Source organism: Macrobrachium nipponense, chromosome 1, assembly GCF_015104395.2.
Source record: "Macrobrachium nipponense isolate FS-2020 chromosome 1, ASM1510439v2, whole genome shotgun sequence".
In the NCBI taxonomy this organism is placed as follows: Eukaryota; Metazoa; Arthropoda; class Malacostraca; order Decapoda; family Palaemonidae; genus Macrobrachium; species Macrobrachium nipponense.
The window spans coordinates 136,612,923-136,632,751 of NC_087200.1; the positions used below are offsets into that span (position 1 = coordinate 136,612,923).

The 19,829-nt window shown below is 34.2% G+C and overlaps 1 protein-coding gene and 1 long non-coding RNA gene across 2 annotated transcripts in view; one reads left to right on the forward strand and one right to left on the reverse strand.

Moving 5' to 3' along the window:
- The window catches only part of LOC135219664 (uncharacterized), a 56,575-nt gene extending 54,866 nt beyond the window's left edge, over nt 1–1,709 (reverse strand). Inside the window, exon 1 of the mRNA XM_064256611.1 lies at nt 1,250–1,709. Coding sequence (XP_064112681.1) covers nt 1,250–1,252 — 3 coding nt within the window. The 5' untranslated portion in view covers nt 1,253–1,709. The remainder of the gene's footprint in view (nt 1–1,249) is intronic.
- The window catches only part of LOC135219665 (uncharacterized), a 116,622-nt gene that overhangs the window by 50,802 nt on the left and 45,991 nt on the right, over nt 1–19,829 (forward strand). The gene's annotated exons all lie outside the window — the stretch shown is intronic.

Consider the following 19,829-nt stretch of genomic DNA (forward strand, 5'->3'; position numbering starts at 1 on the left):
CTATAGTAGATTTACATCAGCCGTGCATTTGATGTCTAGGCCAGTCCCTTACGACGCTCCTGATTCGCTGTTGATAAGCCAGTCACAGGGCTGGAAACTCTCAGTCTCTCGAGAGAGGTCACATGGGTAGGATCTATGTTCCACCTCTCCTGAGGGATACTTTTGAAAGACGTATCCCTCAGGAGATGAGGAGCATACATCCTGCCTATGTGAACTCTCAAGAGAGACTAAGACTTTCCAACCCTGTGATTGGCTTATCAACAGCCAATCAGCAGCGTCGTAAGGGACTGGCCTAGACATCAAATGCACGGTTGATGTGAATCTACTATAGGATCCACAACAGTCATCTAACAACAAGGAACCCAATTCACTTCGAGGGTAAACCGAGGCATTCTGGATTTGCGAGGAAACAAATCCCTAATGCTCCTTCGCTATCTTAGTTCGGGGAGCTGGTATCAACTGCACCCGGAGGCCTAGACTGATAGAGTGAATTTCATATTGAATTAATCCTATTTCATAACCAATTTCAATTCAGATAGAGGAGGGGGAGGGAGTCGATGAACTCATGATTAAGGAGGTGTCATTCTCTTTTTTAAGATGCAATCCAAAATAGGTCATTAACTTGCTAAGAAATCTTCAACAGAATAAAATCCCTTCACAAGGTAGAACAGAAAGCGCAGCAAAAGACGCAAAGGTAGATACAGAGAGGAATGTAAAAGATAAATAGAAACTCATAGAGAAACGCAATTAATAAAATGATATCAGAGAATACGGAGCATAACGATGTAGCCCCTTTCCAACTTGGGCACAGAGATAAACAAGGAAAAAGCATCTCTGACGCTTCAAAAAGAAAACAAATAACAAACAGCGTATAATGCTGTATGAAACTATCAGCCACGGCCCATGAAATTCTCAGCCGCGGTCCATGAAGCTTTCAGCCACGTTCCGGTCACCGGTGGCTGTGTTGTAGAAGCATGATTATGATAAGTATAACCTTAAATAAAATTTTCAAAAACTGCTGAGCCTAGAGGGCTGCAGTTTGGTATGTTTGAAGGTTGAAGGGTGGATGATCAACGTACCAATTTGCAGCCCTCTAGCCTCAGTAGTTTCTAAGATCTGAGGGCGGACGGATAGACAAATAGACATCTCAATAGTTTTCTTTTATAGAAAAATAACAAGCAGTGTAACTAGGGATAAAAAAGTTCTAAATAATCCGGAACTCACCGGAAGGTCTGACCAAATCTCTTACCATACTGAGCGACGTTCCGCTGAAGGAGAGACCTCTTGTGGTCCGGTGTTCAGCTCCCTTTCCGGTCACTCGTTCTCTCGGCTTCCGTTCCTGGCGTGGTATTGCAGATCGAATTTTCGTGCCGTCCGCCTCTCGTCCTTCTCCCTTATTTTTTTCTTTATTTCTCCTTCTTCTATCTTTGCCGAGATGTCTGTACCAAACCGGGAAGGAGAAAACGTGATGCTGTTTCTGTTTTTTCGTTTTTTATCCGAGTCCCATTTTTTCCAAAACTGTTCTTGTTTTTTGTTTATCTTTTAGTGTTCACGCGGCAGCCCAACTCAGTTCGGTTTCATTGTCCTCGTAGCTCGGTTCATGGGGCTTTCTCTTTTAGACAAGTTCTTTCAACTGAAATCCAACCGAAAAGAAATCAAAATTTGCGACAAAGCACAGCTTTTTTTTTTTACGCCGTCATTTTAACCTCTTCCATATACAACATTGAAGAACTTGAAAGAGGAAACAAGGTGTCCTTTAAGCAAAGAGCAATGATGAGACCACCGTTGTTTCCTCCCTGTCTTAAATAGGTCTCAGTTACAGAATTTTTTTATGTCATTCGCCGAATTTAACAAGAAGTCTCTAGAGCAATTACAGTCTTTTTTTTAATTGTATATATCCAGGAAACTAGTATATGCTAATTGATACTAATACATTTACCAGCAAGGCTGATTCTTTAACGAAAATTCCTTTTTCATATTTTAATAATCCACGGTTCGTGAAAACCAATTTTGATATAAAAGAATTTTCATCTAAAAATGGAGAACCTTATAAGTAAATGGACAGTGATTATCAATAATAATCTTTTCGTACTGTGTTGCAAAACTGAGTCAATCTGAATGAAGAGTTAAAGTCGACTCCTTATGGAACTTTTCTAAGCTTAAACGAGACTTGACTTCATCTCCTGACTGACAACACCTTATCGGCACCACGCGATTCAACAAGACTAAGTTGCAAGAGAACCAGGTGAAGCCTCATTGCCGATTGATTTTGAAATCGAATGAGAGTTGGAATAAATCAAATGAAGATTGAGAGGAGTGGAAAACTCGCGAAGTTGTGAACGACCACTCGACGTCGTGGACTTCTTGAACCTACGTGCGGATGAAGAGGAGTGGACGAGAACAAGTCAGGTCGACCTCTCTTATAGCTGCGCCCTAAGTTTAGTCGAGATATACTCGAACGCACGCCACCGGATCTTCCCACGCTTCGCCTCTCTCTCTCTCTCTCTCTCTCTCTCTCTCTCTCTCTCTCTCTCTCTCTCCCTCTCTTTCTCTGCGGATTGTCCTTAGGGTAATTGGCTATTCGAGGCCATAACACAAGGCGCAAAGGCGGTTCGTCGTCGTTCATTTGCCGATTGGCGTCTTGAAATCGAGACGCCTTTCACTCATTCTCTCTCGCAAAATAGTTTTGGCGGCTTCCGTTGGATACACAGAGGGAAGATAAACAACAAGATTCTCCGCGATTCACAAAAAATTCAAGCTGATATGCACTTCGGTCAAAGTTTGATTTCGTATTTTTCAGCGCTTTACACAGGGAATGTGATAGGTTGATTGTTGTTCAGTTTCAGACTTCATGTGAGCATTTCAGACAAGCTTCTTCTTTCTAAAGGTGTCAATGACGGGCAACCCAATGCGCTTTTATAGCCCAGATTCGAGGGAAGCTTAGAAGAGTCAGAAAAGGGGGGTTAGAGTTTAACAAACACTTATGTTACTCAAATTAGAAGTAGTGATGGTTGTAATATTTCTTTAGAGGCAGCTCCCTACTTTGTTAGGCCAACTCTGCAAAGAAAAGGGTGATGGACCTTCCCTTTGTACTAGGACACAACTAGAGATCTGAAACTGGGGTCTTTGCGTAGTAGATCACAGTCCGGGTGGGCCACCAGGCGTGATATTGGGGGAACAGTGGAGATGATTGATTAATTGATTGATGAGGAACAGTGTAGACTTCCTACTTGTTTCATCTTTTTTATACGTAAAGTATTTATTTTTTTTAAATCAACATACGTTAAAGTAATATAAAGATGTGTTTCTTGCAGAGTTGTTATCTGATAAAGAGTATTGGTTGTAATACCATGGCATTCTATGCCGGAGTCCAGTGGGCCTCTGACTAAAGCGAGTTATAGGCCCACTGGTCTACTCTAGAGAGCGCTATGAAGACGTGGGTGGAATAGGCGTTAGAACGGAAATTCCCTTATGGGCTGTTTGTGAAAAGTACGTGCAGTGTATTAATGGGACTTGATAGGATGCTGATGAGCCACCATGACTGATGTTACTCATGCTTTACAAAGGAATAAATATGTGAAGAACGTTGCCAGTCTCTAAGCCATATACTGATCTGGAAAACTGCTAATTTGTATACATGCCAGCGTACCCATTCCGTCAAATAGAACGATAATGTATTAGGCGCCACCGGTGTGAGGATACATACGTACATTTTGCAAAATATATACGTATATGCATTCATTGGTCACTTTTTACCAAATACGTACGTCGTTTTTATTAGCCACAAAGCCCTCTTAACTTCTCAAATTCTTCACATTATTGAAACGCTTGTCACTACGAAACCGAGGACCAAATGAAGATAAATGAAGCTATATCGATGCCCGGCCGTAACCCGATCTCTGATTGGGGTATCAGTCAAGGTCTAAGGAAAAAATTCCTTAGACGTTGGTATCAGCACGAGGCGACGATATATGTAATTACCTGGCCACGAAGACATTATAAATCTGTTCCTTCTCACACTATATTTTGTTTTCAACATTTCTCGTGTCAGCGGCTGATTTCAAGATATACGACGAAACAAGAATTTGTCACTGCCTCATTCATTCTTCAAATGTTGAATCTTGAATGAACCACCTGTGCAGTGCATTTACATTTCAGACGTTCACAGGACATTTGCTGTCTTCCGGCTTCCGATGAAAGGGAAGGTGACTTTACTCATTTTTTTGTTATTGAACAGCCAGATAAATCTAATTAGAACAAGTGGACCGGATGTGAATTCCTGCTCGGTAATAAATCTAGTTTGTCTTCCTCTAACATGAAAACAGCTCAGAAAATATGTCGAAACTGGCTTCATTTACATTATGTGTGATCTCTTGCAGATGGCATTAGTCACCCTTTATTGCCCTGTCTGGCGGCAGAACCAAAAGTGTAGCTGTGGCGGAGCCCTTGTAAAGTCTTATTCCCCGTCATGAAGTGTGATAATATGCAATTCAACATTTATTGCCCATTGTACTGCTTGCTATCATCAACAAAGAGGCCACCAGATGAACCCTATTCATATGGAACAACCCCAAAAGGGTTATTGACTTTAAATTCAAGCTTCCAAAGTATATGGTGTTCATTAGGAAGAAGTAAGAGAAAGTAAAGGGAAATACAGAGAAAAGAGAGATCTCACTCATTAAGAATTCAAAAATAAGCTGATAAATTGATAAACAGATAAGATACATTAAAATACATTAAAATGCAACGCGAACAGTATAGGGTAGTAAAGCATTGCCAACCCGGCTGCAGACCTAGACTGAATTATACAAATATTAGGGTATTAGTCATCATCTTTACCACAGTCATAAACCCTTAGAGCAGCATTCGTGGCTCGATCTTTATTACCATTGATTCCCTCTGATAAGTGGAATCAACTTTGGCATTTACGGTTCACAGGTGTTGCTTGTAGCAATTTACCTTTGAGTCAAATAATCGAGGAGTTGACATTTTGAACTAAAGTGAACTAGTCGGATTTGAAATAGGATGTTACCAAGGTGAACCCAACTGCTGCTGCTACTACTACTACTACTACTACTACTACTACTACTACTACTACTACTGCGGTTACTTATAATAATAGAAGCAGTACGAAGCCCCATACATGAAAACTATTCTATACGAGGCTGGATAACGCCATCATAGAGCTGGAAAACACAAAAATTTAAGATCAATAACTATGATATTTAACAGCCCATGGAAATCTCAAGAATCATCCGAATTTAAAGACTGTGCTTTGTGAGACTCTCTATCAGTGATTTCTAAACATAACAAAAGCTCAGCAAACTTCTTAACCAAACAAGCAATAAACTGTTCACTAGATGAAGACTAAATCAGACACCAAGTAGTTATTGATATAAAAGATATTTTACGATTCGTGTTGACCTTGAGCGTACGTAGAATGTATTATTTCTTTTTGTGATAAATAACAATGTATTACTTTTTTGTATGTTAATGTTACTTGAGAATAATGGGATAGTGTAGAGCCTACATTAATGTTAACAAGTAAACTTGCATCATGCCCGATGTGAGAACTCTAACCTGGCAACATACTATAGTAGATTCACATCAACCGTGCATCCGATGTCTAGGCCACTCCCTTACAACACTCCTAATTGGCTGTTAATAAGCCAATCACAGAGCTGGAAACTCTCAGTCTCTCGAGAGAGTTTCCATAGGGAGGATGTACGTTCCACCTCTATTGAGGGATACTTTTCAAAGACGCATCCCTCAGGAGAGGTGGAACGTACATCCTGCCTATGTGAACTCTCTCGAGAGAGACTGAGAGTTTCCATCCCTGTGATTGGCTTATCAACATCCAATCAGGAGCGTCGCAAGGGACTGGCCTACACATCAGAAGCACGGTTAATGTGAATCTACTATAACCACAAAGCAAATATACTTGACTTAGTCACAGCACTGCATATGTTTCTTTGGTACCTGGGATACTTTATTTTGTGAGGAAATGGACAAACCACACTTCCTCTCTCTTCGCCCAGCTCGCTTTAAAAATATGCAGAATTCATACAAATTCCAGATTGATGTCCAACGCTGCCCATTCATATAACATTTTACTGAGTTCCTAAAGCTCCTGCACATATTCTAGTTGAGATTGTAGTGAGGTTCCTCTTGATTTGCCTTAAGATCAAAGGAGTGAGTGGCCGTTCTGCTGAAGATCTTTGACGTGAATAATTCCTGAAAAAATAAAAAGGAGATTTATTAGTAGTATTATTTATTCGCAGAGTACCAGTACTATACCAGAACAGCCAAAAGAACCGCGAAACAAAAAGGGGTGAACAACTTCTCATTCATTCCAAGAGCCCAAAAGGCATAAGCGATCTAAGCGGCTGCTTGGGGCCCCGCGCCCATCAGTAGCCCCCCAAGAGCTGTTGGAAAATATCAAATTAATTGAAATTAGAAAAGCAAAAATACATAAATAAAATACAAAATAAGTAAGAAATAAAGAAAAAATGGTCCAATACATTTGGTTACGAGCCGCCACTGCAGTTTCCCCTCTATTTCTGCAACCATGGTGCAACTGCAGATCCGTTTGATTATTGCGTGAAGTCAAGATTCATTCGGAATATATTTTGTTTTATTGTAAAAATATACAGTCTTGCCTGCTGATTTGTTCTGCTACTGACAAATACAAGTTCAATATGCCACGCAATACATCACTCTGAAATTTAAAAATGACAAAAATGCTGGACGTTATTGTGATTTTTCTACCCCTATATGGTTAGCGATACCTTCATAGTGAATGAAATGATCAAGTATCCAAGCGCAAGCAATAGTTAAGCACCAGTGGTGGTGATCGAAGGGATTGTGTGTGTGTGTGTGGCGGGTTGGTTACAAATCTAATACTACTCAGGTCCCCATAAAGGCTTGGGCTGGCCCTGAATTTCATCCCCAATATCAAAAGCATAGATACAGATAAGTCTTTGATAAGATAAAACAATAATGTCATTTGTATTGCCATTCAAATTCATAAAGGATTGAGCACAAGCCCGCATGCGTAAAAGGGCTTCATTTTCTTTGCCTGTTTACCAATTCCAATATGCTATGGTTCGGATCGCAAAGTTTTGGTAACGTTACGTTGATCGAGTCTCTATGACAGTGTGTTGGATTAAGCATTGTGCTTTACCCCTTGTGATAGCAACCTCTATCACTCTATCGTATGCAAGCATTCTCGTGCAAGCACGTCTTACGTACGTTAAGAGAAGTATGTATACGTTTAAGTATGTATCTGTTTAAGTATGTATCTGCAAGCACGTCTTGCGTACGTTAAGAGAAGTATGTATACGTTTAAGTATATATCTGAAGTATGTATCTGTTTTCTTTTTCTTTGCAAACTCGCGTCTTCTAGTTTTTAAGATGTATGTCTAATTACTCATCATCAGTTTCAACTGCAATACAGTTCAGTTTATTGCACTGACTGCTTCAGTTTCTCTTCGGTGTCTTAATATGTACTGTATTGTCGGCGAAAACCAGACACTTCACATTCACTTTTATCTTATCGAGCACCTTTCCGCCTACACAAAATAAATTATATATATATATATATATATATATATATATATATATATATATATTATATATATATATATATATATATATATAATTTATTTTGTGTAGGCGGAAAGGTGCTCGATAAGATAAAAGTGAATGTGAAGTGTCTGGTTTTCGCCGACAATACAGTACATATTAAGACACCGAAGAGAAACTGAAGCAGTCAGTGCAATAAACTGAACTGTATTGCAGTTGAAACTGATGATGAGTAATTAGACATGCATCTTAAAAACTAGAAGACGCGTTTGTTTGGCGAAAGATTTTTATAATCATATGTATTATATATCTATATATTATAAATATATATATAATTTATATTATATATTAATAATTAATTCTATAATATATATATATATATTATATATATATATTATATATATTCTATATATATATATATCCTATATTATATATCATCTATAGATATATATATATAATATATATCATATATATAATATTATATATTATATATATTATATATATATTTATATATATTATGATATATATATTATATATATATTATAATATTATATATATATATTATATATTATATATAAGATACTAATATATAAGATCTATATATATATATTCTATACACTATATATATATATAATATATATTATATATATATATTATATATATATCTATTATATAAGATATATTATATATATATATATTATATATATATATATATATATATAAAGGTTTTTTGCCACGAAGGAAAAAATGAAAAAGCGAGATAGCCAAGTACTTTCGGTCCTGTTCGGACCCTTTACTGAGGTAAACTGATTTTACAGAGAACAACATAGTCAAAAGAAAGCTTAATATACAAACTGACAATACAAGATTAGCAAGCAATAAGGGCGATTTTCACTCTACAGAAAAGAGGAACCGCCTGAGGGAAGTCACACCTTGAAGGATACACGCAGTAAACAAGTGATTTTCCCAGAAAACAGTACATTTTGAAAAAACACTGGAGCATATACAATTTAATATCATGAATTTTTACACAAATTTTCCCACAAAAAATTATTATTAATGAAAAGACGAAAGAAAATATAAATATATATATATATATCGAGCAAGAGAAAGAGGGAGAGAAAATATCGAACCAGAGAGAGAGAGAGAGAGAGAAAGAAATATAACTATATACATGTGGGACTAATTTATTAGTTGTTCATTTATTTTAAGGTCCTTCATAAACATCTTACAAATATATGGGTCCAAATGGTACATTCCCAGACTAAGATTTAGGTTGTTTTTATTAGTGATTTGTATAATTACCGATTCCAGTAAATTTCTTGATACATAATCATTAGATCTAGCAATTGCCGAGGTATCACCCAAATTAATACAATGAGATTTTTCACTCAGATGGATAAACAGCGCATTTGAAGTCTGGGCTGTTCTAACTGAATACACATGCTGCTTAATCCGTACACATAAATTTTTACTTGACTGACCAACGTAAAACGATGGGCAATCCTTACAAGGAATTTTGTAAATGATGTTATTTGTTACAGGGACTATTCTTAATTAGGCAATATCTTTTAAATGGTATTGTTATAAGAGAACACTACATTAACATTAAACGATTTAAATATTGATTTTATGGTTTCAAATCCACGAAAATAAGGTAAGCTAAGTACATTTTTAGGCATTTCTTTTTCATTAATAGCAAGCAACATTATAAAACTTTTTGTGAGATTTTTGATAACATAAATCAATTAAATGAGGTGGGTAGCAGAGATCGTTTCCTATCTTTTTTATGTATTCTATTTCTTGGTCCAGATATTGTGGACTCGTAATACGCAAAGCGCGTCGGAACATAAAAGAAAAAATTGAAATTTTAATATTAAGATGGTGGCCAGAATAAAAATGTACATATGTTAAATTATTTGTGGTTTTTTTATAAATACTGAATTTGCATTGGAAAGATTCTCTATGTATTAATACATCTAGGAAAGGGATGACATTGTTATTTTCAATTTCAACAGTGAGTTTTATGGATGGCACTAAATTATTCAATTTAGACAGTAAATCATTTACATCAATACCACCAGGTAAGACTACTAAGATATCATCGACATATCGGTACCATTTTAAGGGGATAAGTGTGATATTCGGGAGGTGTTGTCTCTCAAAAAATTGGTCAGTCAAGTAAAAATTTATGTGTACGGATTAAGCAGCATGTGTATTCAGTTAGAACAGCCTAGACTTCAAATGCATTGTTTATCCATCTGAGTGAAAAATCTCATTGTATTAAATGGGGTGATACCTCGGTAATTGCTAGATCTAATGATTATGTATCAAGAAATTTACTGGAATCGGCAATTATACAAATCACTAATAAAAACAACCTAAATCTTAGTCTGGGAATGTACCATTTGGACCCATATATTTGTAAGATGTTTATGAAGGACCTCTCTCTCTCTCTCTCTCTCTCTCTCTCTCTCTCTCTCTCTCTCTGGTTCGATATCTTCTCTCCCTCTTTCTCTTGCTCGATATATATATATATATATATATTTATATTTTCTTTTGTCTTTTCATTAATAATAATTTTTTGTGGGAAAATTTATGTAAAAAATTATTTCATGATATTAAATTGTATATGCTCCAGTGTTTTTTCAAAATGTACTGTTTTCTGGGAAAATCACTTGTTCACTGTGTGTATCCTTCAAGGTGTGACTTCCCTCAGGCGGCTCCTCCTTTCTGTAGAGTGAAAATCGCCCTTATTGCTTGCTAATCTTGTAGTGTCAGTTTGTATATTAAGCTTTCTTTTGACTATGATGTTCTCTGTAAAATCAGTTTGCCTCAGTAAAGGGTCCGAACAGGACCGAAAGTACTTGGCTCTCGCTTTTTCATTTTTTTCTTCGTGGCAAAAAAACCTTTATTTATACAGAGCATCACGTTTTTATATACTTCGTGATCAAGTTATTCATATATATTTATATATATATATAATAATATTATATAATATATATATATATAATATAATATATATATATATGTATATATATATTATAATTAATATATATATATATATAATATATATATTATAATATATATTATACTATATATAATATAGTTTATATATTATAAATATTTATATATGAATATAATATTATATATATTTATATATATCTTATATTATATATATTTATAAATATTATATATATTTAGATATATCTTATATTATATATATTTATATATATAATATATATCTATATATATATATTATATATATTTAATAAATATATAACATATAATATATATAATACATATATAATATTATATATTTATATATTATAATACATATAAAATATTATATACATATATATATATATATACTATATATATATATATATATATAATTACATATATATATCATATAGATATATTATATTTATATATATATACATATAATATATTATAATATATATATATAGATATATTATATATATATATACAATATATATTTAAATATTACATATAGATATATTTATTATATATTAAATATACATATATATATATATATTATATATATATATATATGTATTATATATAAATATAATTACATATATATATTACATTACTATATATATATATATATATAATTAATAATATTGAATATATATATACATAATATAGTTACAATTATATATATATATTATATGTATATATAGATATATATATATATATATATATATATATTAATATATCTATATATAATATATAAAGATCAGAGGGCAGTGGAAACAGGCTGTAAATAAATGAATAAATGTTGTAGATTATAAAAACAAACAAATTATACAAAAATCTGTTTAAAACCAAATTTACATCAGGATAAATTCATCATTGCAGGAGGTACCAACCTACATAGAAAGGAGAAGAAGGGCGAATAGAAGAAGGGCAGGTGAAAAGCAAGGAAGACAGTTTTAACCAAAAGCTTTCTCAGATTATTTCAAGATATTATGGATCAGTCAAAATTAATCTTATTCCAAAGAATCCTCTGAAGATTGGATCTTTATTCAATACTAAAGACCGTTTAGGCGACCTTATGACGTTTGGGGTGATATATAAGTAGGATTGTCCTCGGTGTTCTCGAGGAACTTACGTGGGCTGCACCCAAAGACTTCTCAAGGTACGCCCCGACTCTCACAGAGGCGTTAGCTATCGAACGGGCAATAAATTGAGTAATCCCGAATTTTCGAACATAAGAGAACATGCCAAAAAATGTGGTAGCAACATTGAATACAATCAATTTAAAATCATAACAAGGGCATCTTCCGAGCTAGCACTATCTATTCTAGAATCTCTATTAAACAGACAGTACCATTGTTGAATGCCCAAAACTCCTACACTCTACCAGTCGTAACCGTCTTCTTTGCTTTTCACCTGCCCTTATTCCGACATTCGCCCTTTTCTATATAGGTTGGTACCTTCTGCAATGATGAATGTATCCTGATGTAAATTTGGTTTTAAACAGATTTTTGTATAATTTGTTTGTTTTAATAATTTACAAGATTTACTCTTTTATTTACAGCCTGGAAAATGAGACTTGTTGTCTTCAAACGTCGGCACTAATAAAGATATTTTTATGTACCAGCCTGTTTCCACTGCCCTCTGATCTTCATATATCGACTGATTAGCTGTCACCTGTATCCTATATATATATATATAATATATGTATATATATATATGATATAATAGTATATATATATATATATATATATATATCTATATATATATATATATATATATATCTATATACATATATAGTATATATATATATATTATATATTTGATATAATATAGTATTTATATATATATATAGGATACAGGGGGTGGGACAGCTAATCAGTCGATATATGAAGATCAGAGGGCAGTGGAAACAGGCTGGTACATAAAAACATCTTTATTAGTGCCGACGTTTGAAGACGACAAGTCTCATTTTCCAGGCTATAAATAAAAGAGTAAATCCTGTAAATTATTAAAACAAACATATTATAAAAAATCTGTTTAAAACCAAATTTACATCATATATATATATATATATATATATATATATACATAATATATATATATATATTGTTACGAAGTGACAAGTATCTGGTTATCCATTCATCAATTGTTACCTCACAAAAGCCAGACACCTGAACCCTCATCACAGGTATTAAACGACTGAATACTTTAAAGGCAACAGTGAATCACCCTTAACAACTTACCAGTATTGCAGAAAATCAGCCTAAGTTCATCAAAACAGGTGTGAGGTAATCTTGTAAGTAATCAAATTAATCAAAGGGCATCACTCCATCAACAACTTTAAAAGTCTAAGTATTTCCCTGATTTCAGAAGTCTAAGTACTTCCCTGGTTCTAAGTCACTTCAAGTAAATTGAAGGAAAGCAGATCAATTACCACTCTATGTTTCTACCTAACATCAATATAATCAAATGCAAATATACTGGTTAAGAAATGAAATACTTAATAAAAACTCTTAAATAACAAAAATTTTTTATTTAAATTAAACTCCAAGTTTATAAGTGAAATTCACAATATCAAGGGAAAATTACTGTTACTTGAAAAACAAAGTAAAGTTTAATTAATTCTTGAATTAAATTAAGTAAAATTAAATCAAAATTAATTTATCACAAAATTCAAGAAAATTATTTCAATTGAAATTCAAAAGTGTTAGGCAATAATTGAAAATTTGAAATTAATTCACAAGTGCTAAACAATAATAAAACTTGAAAATAATTCTAAGTAAATGCAAATTAATTCACAAGTGTTAAATTTAATTAAATGTGCAATGATTAAGCAATGAAAATAACTAAGTCAATTAAATTGTGAATGCAAATGAAAATATAAAATAAAAAGGCACACTTCAATAAGAAAATGAACAAATGCACAAAAAAATGAAACAAACACAAAACACAAAAATTTGCAATGTGTAAAAGTGTAAATCTTTTCACTCAAAACATTGTAACCATCAGTTTTTACCAAACCTTCGTAACCATCTGTTATTAGTTATTAGTTAACCACTGTTCCTATCCGTTATTAGCTGTTATCTAACCACTGTTCCTATCAGTTATTAGTTTCTTACCAAACAATCATAACCATTAGATATTAGTTGCAACTAATAAAAATATAATACACATTTACCTTTTTGGGTGGTATACCAACTTCTTTCTTTGCTGCAGTCTTGTTTTACACTTTGTTCAGATTCCACAAAAAAACACTATTTAACACTAAATAAACTCTAAGAAATATCAAATATGAAATTCTCAATTTACGAGTGACCAATTTACGTTACGTTAATATAATCTCAAGGATGTCGAGGGAGAGAGAGAGAGAGAGAGAGAGATCTGAATGCCTCGAGTATCAAGGATGTAATGAAATTCTCTTCCTTGCAAAAACTGGACAGGGGAGATGACACAAAACGTTTTTGGCACAATTCTTCTAGAAGTTTCGAAATCTTACGCAATCTTACATACAAAATGTGCAATCTGCACGTGGCTTTGATCAAAGACATACGCGTACAAGACCAGTTTGTTAAAAAAAAGACATGTACTCGACTCGGATCAACCGAAGCAGAAGCCCTTATCTTACGTGATGACAGATTCTCAAAACACAAATGAAGTCTCGAGCTCGCTTATCCTCTAATCTCACAATGCTGACATAAAAGGGAAACAAACGTAGTTTCAAATGGACAAAGAAAATCTCACTCTTTTTTACATTTTATGTTATATATATATATATTCTTTTACATTATGTTATGCGAAATCCTAACAAACCACCCATTTAAACCCCCATCCCCCTACCTATTTCATCCTAAGCTTCTAGGAATCTGAAAAAAATGTTGCCATTCCTACATAACATTTTACTGGCCATCGTCATAGAGGAGATATATGCATTTTGAAAGTAGCAATATATAATATATACATATATATATATATATATATATATATCTATATATATATACATATATGTATATATATATATATATCTATATATATATATATATATATATATATATAAATTTATGTATATATGGGGACATTGCGTCCTCAGAAACATGATATTTATTGAATTAAATGCTTTATGCACAAGTGCTGTTTTCATTCTTATATATATACACATATACATAAACACACATATGTGTATATATATATATATATATATATATATAATATATATATATTTATTTACATAACAAATTTTTATTCAATAATGTCATGGTTAAGAGCAAGCAATATCCCCACTGTTAGATGTTGTAAAACCAAAAATTATAAAAACAGAAAGTTGTAACATAGTTTGAACATTAAATTGCAACGCTCTATCAAAAGTAAAGTCCACAGTGTACACATATGGGCAATGCTGCTTTGCAGCAAGTTGTCATGATTGAATCATGAGGTTATCTGTACAAATTCTCTCTCTCTCTCTCTCTCTCTCTCTCTCTCTCTCTCTCTCTCTCTCTTATACGAAATCCGGTAGAGAAGCTCCAGCTACATATCACTAAGGACACCAAAGCCAAAACTGGGAGTAGAGCATTGTTGTTCATTTACTGGGAAGTGTTCGAACACCTCTATAACTGGGTAGCAGCTTACAGCGGTGCTTAATCTTTTTCTTCTTTACCTTTAGCTTTTCCCATTTCTATATGGGGTCGCTGTTACTAGTCAGCCTTCTCCATCTTCGTCTGTCCTGTACATCTTGTTCTCTTAGACCCTTTTCCTTCATGCCATTCAATAATTTATCTTTCCACGTGAACTTTGGCCTTCCCCTCCCTCTTCTGCCCTCCACCTCCATGTTCATAACCTTCTTACATACGTGTTCATCTTCTCTCCTCATGACATGACCAACCATTTGAGTCTTCTTTCCTGAGCTTTTTTTGAAACCTCTAATACTTTGACTGTCCCCCTGATCAATTCATTCCTGAGGGGTACTTAATATAGGAGTAAAATATTCTTTCAGTTAATTAAAGCAGAATGAGCATAATGACTCTGTAAACTTGATGAGCAACAAAACAGCAAACTGATTACCACGCGATTTGCACCAAGTCCGACCAGTATATTTCAATCAAAGCCCCATAGACCTCGTATGACTTCAGCAGTGAGTTATGTATGCACCAGGTATGAAGCTGACTGCGATGGACACAAAGGTTGTTAAAATAAGGGGTGGGGCCAGTAACCTCGTCCTTCAAGATTTGCTGGGAACCAAAAGGCTCACAATTTCTGGGAGTTTGATCCTGACGCGTTAAAAAGAAAATCAGTTCCAGAGAAGATGCGAGGCAGTGGTTTCTGCCACATCCATACCATATCTGTAGAAGAGTGGATGTATCTCCTGTACAGAAACTTCCATAACGCTAGCTACTTCATACACTTACTCACAAGATTGATCTTCAGCAAATCAACCTCCCTTTACACACTGCGCCCCTCACCTGAATTTTGAACACACTCTCGCACACGTTTCCTGGATATTAAGGCCCTTCCCTTCCAATATCTCTTCCACGCCATCACTCTAAATCTTCCTGTCCTTCTTCCCCACAATTACGAAATATATACAATACTCTATCTTACCGGCCTCCCAACACACACACGCACGCACGCACACACACACACACACACACACACACACATATATATATATATATATATTATATATATATATATATATATATATATTCTATATACACAAAGGCTATGAATCAGAAATACTAAATTCATTTCAGCTAGCAGGCCTTTTAGCACATTAACTTCATAAAAAATTATCTAGATGAAATTGTCGTCACGAGTGAATCATGGTGTTGGCAAACGTATTTTAAAAGATACCAAAACCAAAAACCTTATCAATTTAGATGTACTTTCCTAACTTTATGATGCATTTCAGCATGGCCAGAATAACGCAATCCCCGTTATACTATTCAAGCGTGTATTTGAATCCATTATGAAAAGCCCTTGGAGACCCTCCCTTCCCTCCCTCCCTCCCTCCCTCCCTCCCTCCCTCCATCAACCCGTAAACCCCCTGTCCTTAACGGTCATTTTCTAACTTGCATTTCTTTTATTATATTCTCGTCGCCCACTCGGGAACTTGGCGTTTAATCTTGCGTGAACTCAGTATCGGAAAAGCGTAAACAGTGCCATCTTATTTCACAGACTTTCGACGTTATTAGTGCACTGTGAGCGGCGTTTTCTGAGCAGTTTGAATTGAATGGGGAGTGTTCGTAATTATGCAGTAAACAGTGTTTCGCAGCGCCTTTTTATTTCGGAAAAAACGTGGCTTCTTATGCAGTTTAGGAATTATGAAGCATAATAATGTAACATTAATTAACGGCATTCTAATTATAAATCAGCAAAACCAGCCCCACATCTTCAGAATTAAGGCTTGATTTTGTTTACTTGTTTTTCTTGAAGCTTAATCTGTTAGGTTTCTTAGTTTTTCACCCTTTATCTATCCCACAATCTTTCTATCTATCTCTGTCCATATTCTTGCCTTTCGGCCAATTCTTTAAGAATAACAAATCGTAGACGTCCTTCTGTAAATGCCCTAAAGCCTTGCTATGCAAGTATTTTTGCAGGTGTACGTCTATTCATGTAGCCTACAAATTTTGTTATTGACTCACTTGCAAATGCAATATACATATGCGAGTATTTGCACATGCGCAATGGGAGGATTTATAAAAATGAAGCTGTGTCAAACTATTCTGGGTTAAAGCTTCCCAAGGCATTGCGCCCTCGTGTTTAAGGTCAATTCTTGTAGAACTCTTATTCAAGGGGCTTTTTCCCTCTGCTCCAGCTGGAATAACTTTCACGCAGAAGTCACATTTTTAGAGACTTATTCTAAGAATATTTGTTATCCTTGGAACTTATTCCATAAAATGACTAAAGAATTTGTATACTATTCTTAAACCAAAAATTGTTTTCCACCTCACTCAAAAAAGTAATGTACGCTTCTCTGCCATTCACCAATGATTCCGCCATAATTAACTTGAATTATTGTCAGTTTTAAGTCATCTGCATGCATAAGTCCATTCTAGATCCACCTTCACGAACTGTTTTGCTCTGAAGAAACCCTCCCGGTCTAAGTAAATAGCACTACCATCAGACTCCATCCTAAATCCTGTCACCATCACACATAATACAGAAATATTCAAATCCTCGGTCAAACACAAAACACATTACTCCCTTCCGTTTTGAGAATCCCACCATATAAACGACAATCACCCTCACTCGACAAATTACCCCAGTTACATACATCACTTTTAGTTTTTTATAAAAGAATACGACCGCGATGAGACCACATGTCTGTCCGCTCCTAGATCTCCAAAACTACTGAGGAGGCAGAGACTAGACTCGGGCTGCAAATTGTATGTTGAGCATCCACCCTCCAATCATCAAACATACCAAATCGCAGTCCTGTAGCCTCAGTAGTTTTTATTTTATTTAAGGTTAAAGCTAGCCATGATCGCGCGTTTCGCACTGTAATAGTGTACTAGGTGCCAGCAACACAGGCCACCACCGGGCCGTGGCTGAACGCTTTATGGGCCGCGGCTGATAGTTTCATACAGCCGTTTACGCTGGGCAGAAAACTCGATTGTACCGAAGAAACTTCGGCTCATTTTTTTGTTTGTTTAAAATCACTTACGACTTCGCTCAATTTCTATTGCTGTCTCTGCTCTTCACTTGCCATCATTTCTTTCAACCAGAGACAGCAATAGTAAAATCTGCAGACTACCAACATCACTTTATTATTTTTTTTTTTCTTGTCACAACGATTTTATGAGGTGATTTCTGTAAATTACTTGTTTTTTAGTTTATTCTTATTTACTCGTTGCTGTTGACAGTGCATATTCTTACTTTGCATCATTGTGTATTTGGCAGTGCTGTCGATTATGACTGTTTATACTTTTATGTCTAGTCAGTCAGTATGACTCTCTTAATTTTTCTTTTTATTTATGCAATTTTTATACATAACAGACCCTGATGATGGCAGTGCCTGTGCATGATATTAAGAAAAATAATAATGTCTGCAATTTTTTCACGTCTGCTGGCTATCCTGTTCTTCCTTGAATTGAAGTTTACTAGTAACGAATCATAATCAATCATATATATTATGTGTGTGAGTTATAATATATTATATATATATATATCTGTATTATAATATACATATAAATTATATAATATTATATTATATATACATATATATATAGTATATATATATATAATCTATATATATATATATACTATATATAATATATATATAAAGGTTATAAGCCACGAAGGAAAGTGGAACACTGGAGTGTTTCACTTTCCTTCTTGGTTATACCTTTATTTATACATTTATCACGTTCCAAACTTTCGTGATTCAGTTGTATCTATATATATATATATATATATATATATATATATATATAGTATGTATGTATGATATATAGATATATATATATATATATATATATATATATATATATTTATATATATATATATATATAATATAATATATATATATATATAAAAATATATATCATATTTTTGCTCATAACACTACCATTACCCTGAATACTGGGGACTGTGTGAATTAGATAAGTGAGTGCGGAATAAGCAGGAGGAGAGTATCACTTAAGGCGGAATTATAATGGGTAATTAGCTTACCAAACCTGTCGCAGAGAAAAAATCAAGGCTGACTAATTTAACCCTCATTATCCATCACCTGACTCTCTAGTGGGCGGATACGATGACTCCTATCTTATTTATAACCAGGACCCACTAAGACCGTGATGATCTCGCCCACAAGTTTGTTTATATTATAGGTTTGGAATAGAAAGGCAGTCCCCAATCTTCCTCAATCGCAGGTAAACACTCCTGCGGGAACAATAAGAAAACATTAAAAAAAAAAAAAACAGTCTCACTCCATCCAGCGCTTTGCTGTGACTCCTGCAAGTGTGCGTGAATCGTTTCGTGAATGACCTTCCACTTGAAGTCGGGAAAGGTTTGAAAAATGAATCTACCATTTCCCCCGTAACATAAATGTCATCAGAATATTTGCATGTTATTACACAAAGACGTGATTCAGCAACTTGCCTACTCAGACACTGACGTCGTCCCCGATTACTTTCTTTATTAATGAAAAACTAACGTTTTTTTGGATATGAGTTTATTAAAAATAAGTTTAATCTTTCAACATTTGTGACTACCTTTTAAATCTGTTTGTTGGTTATTTCTTGGAC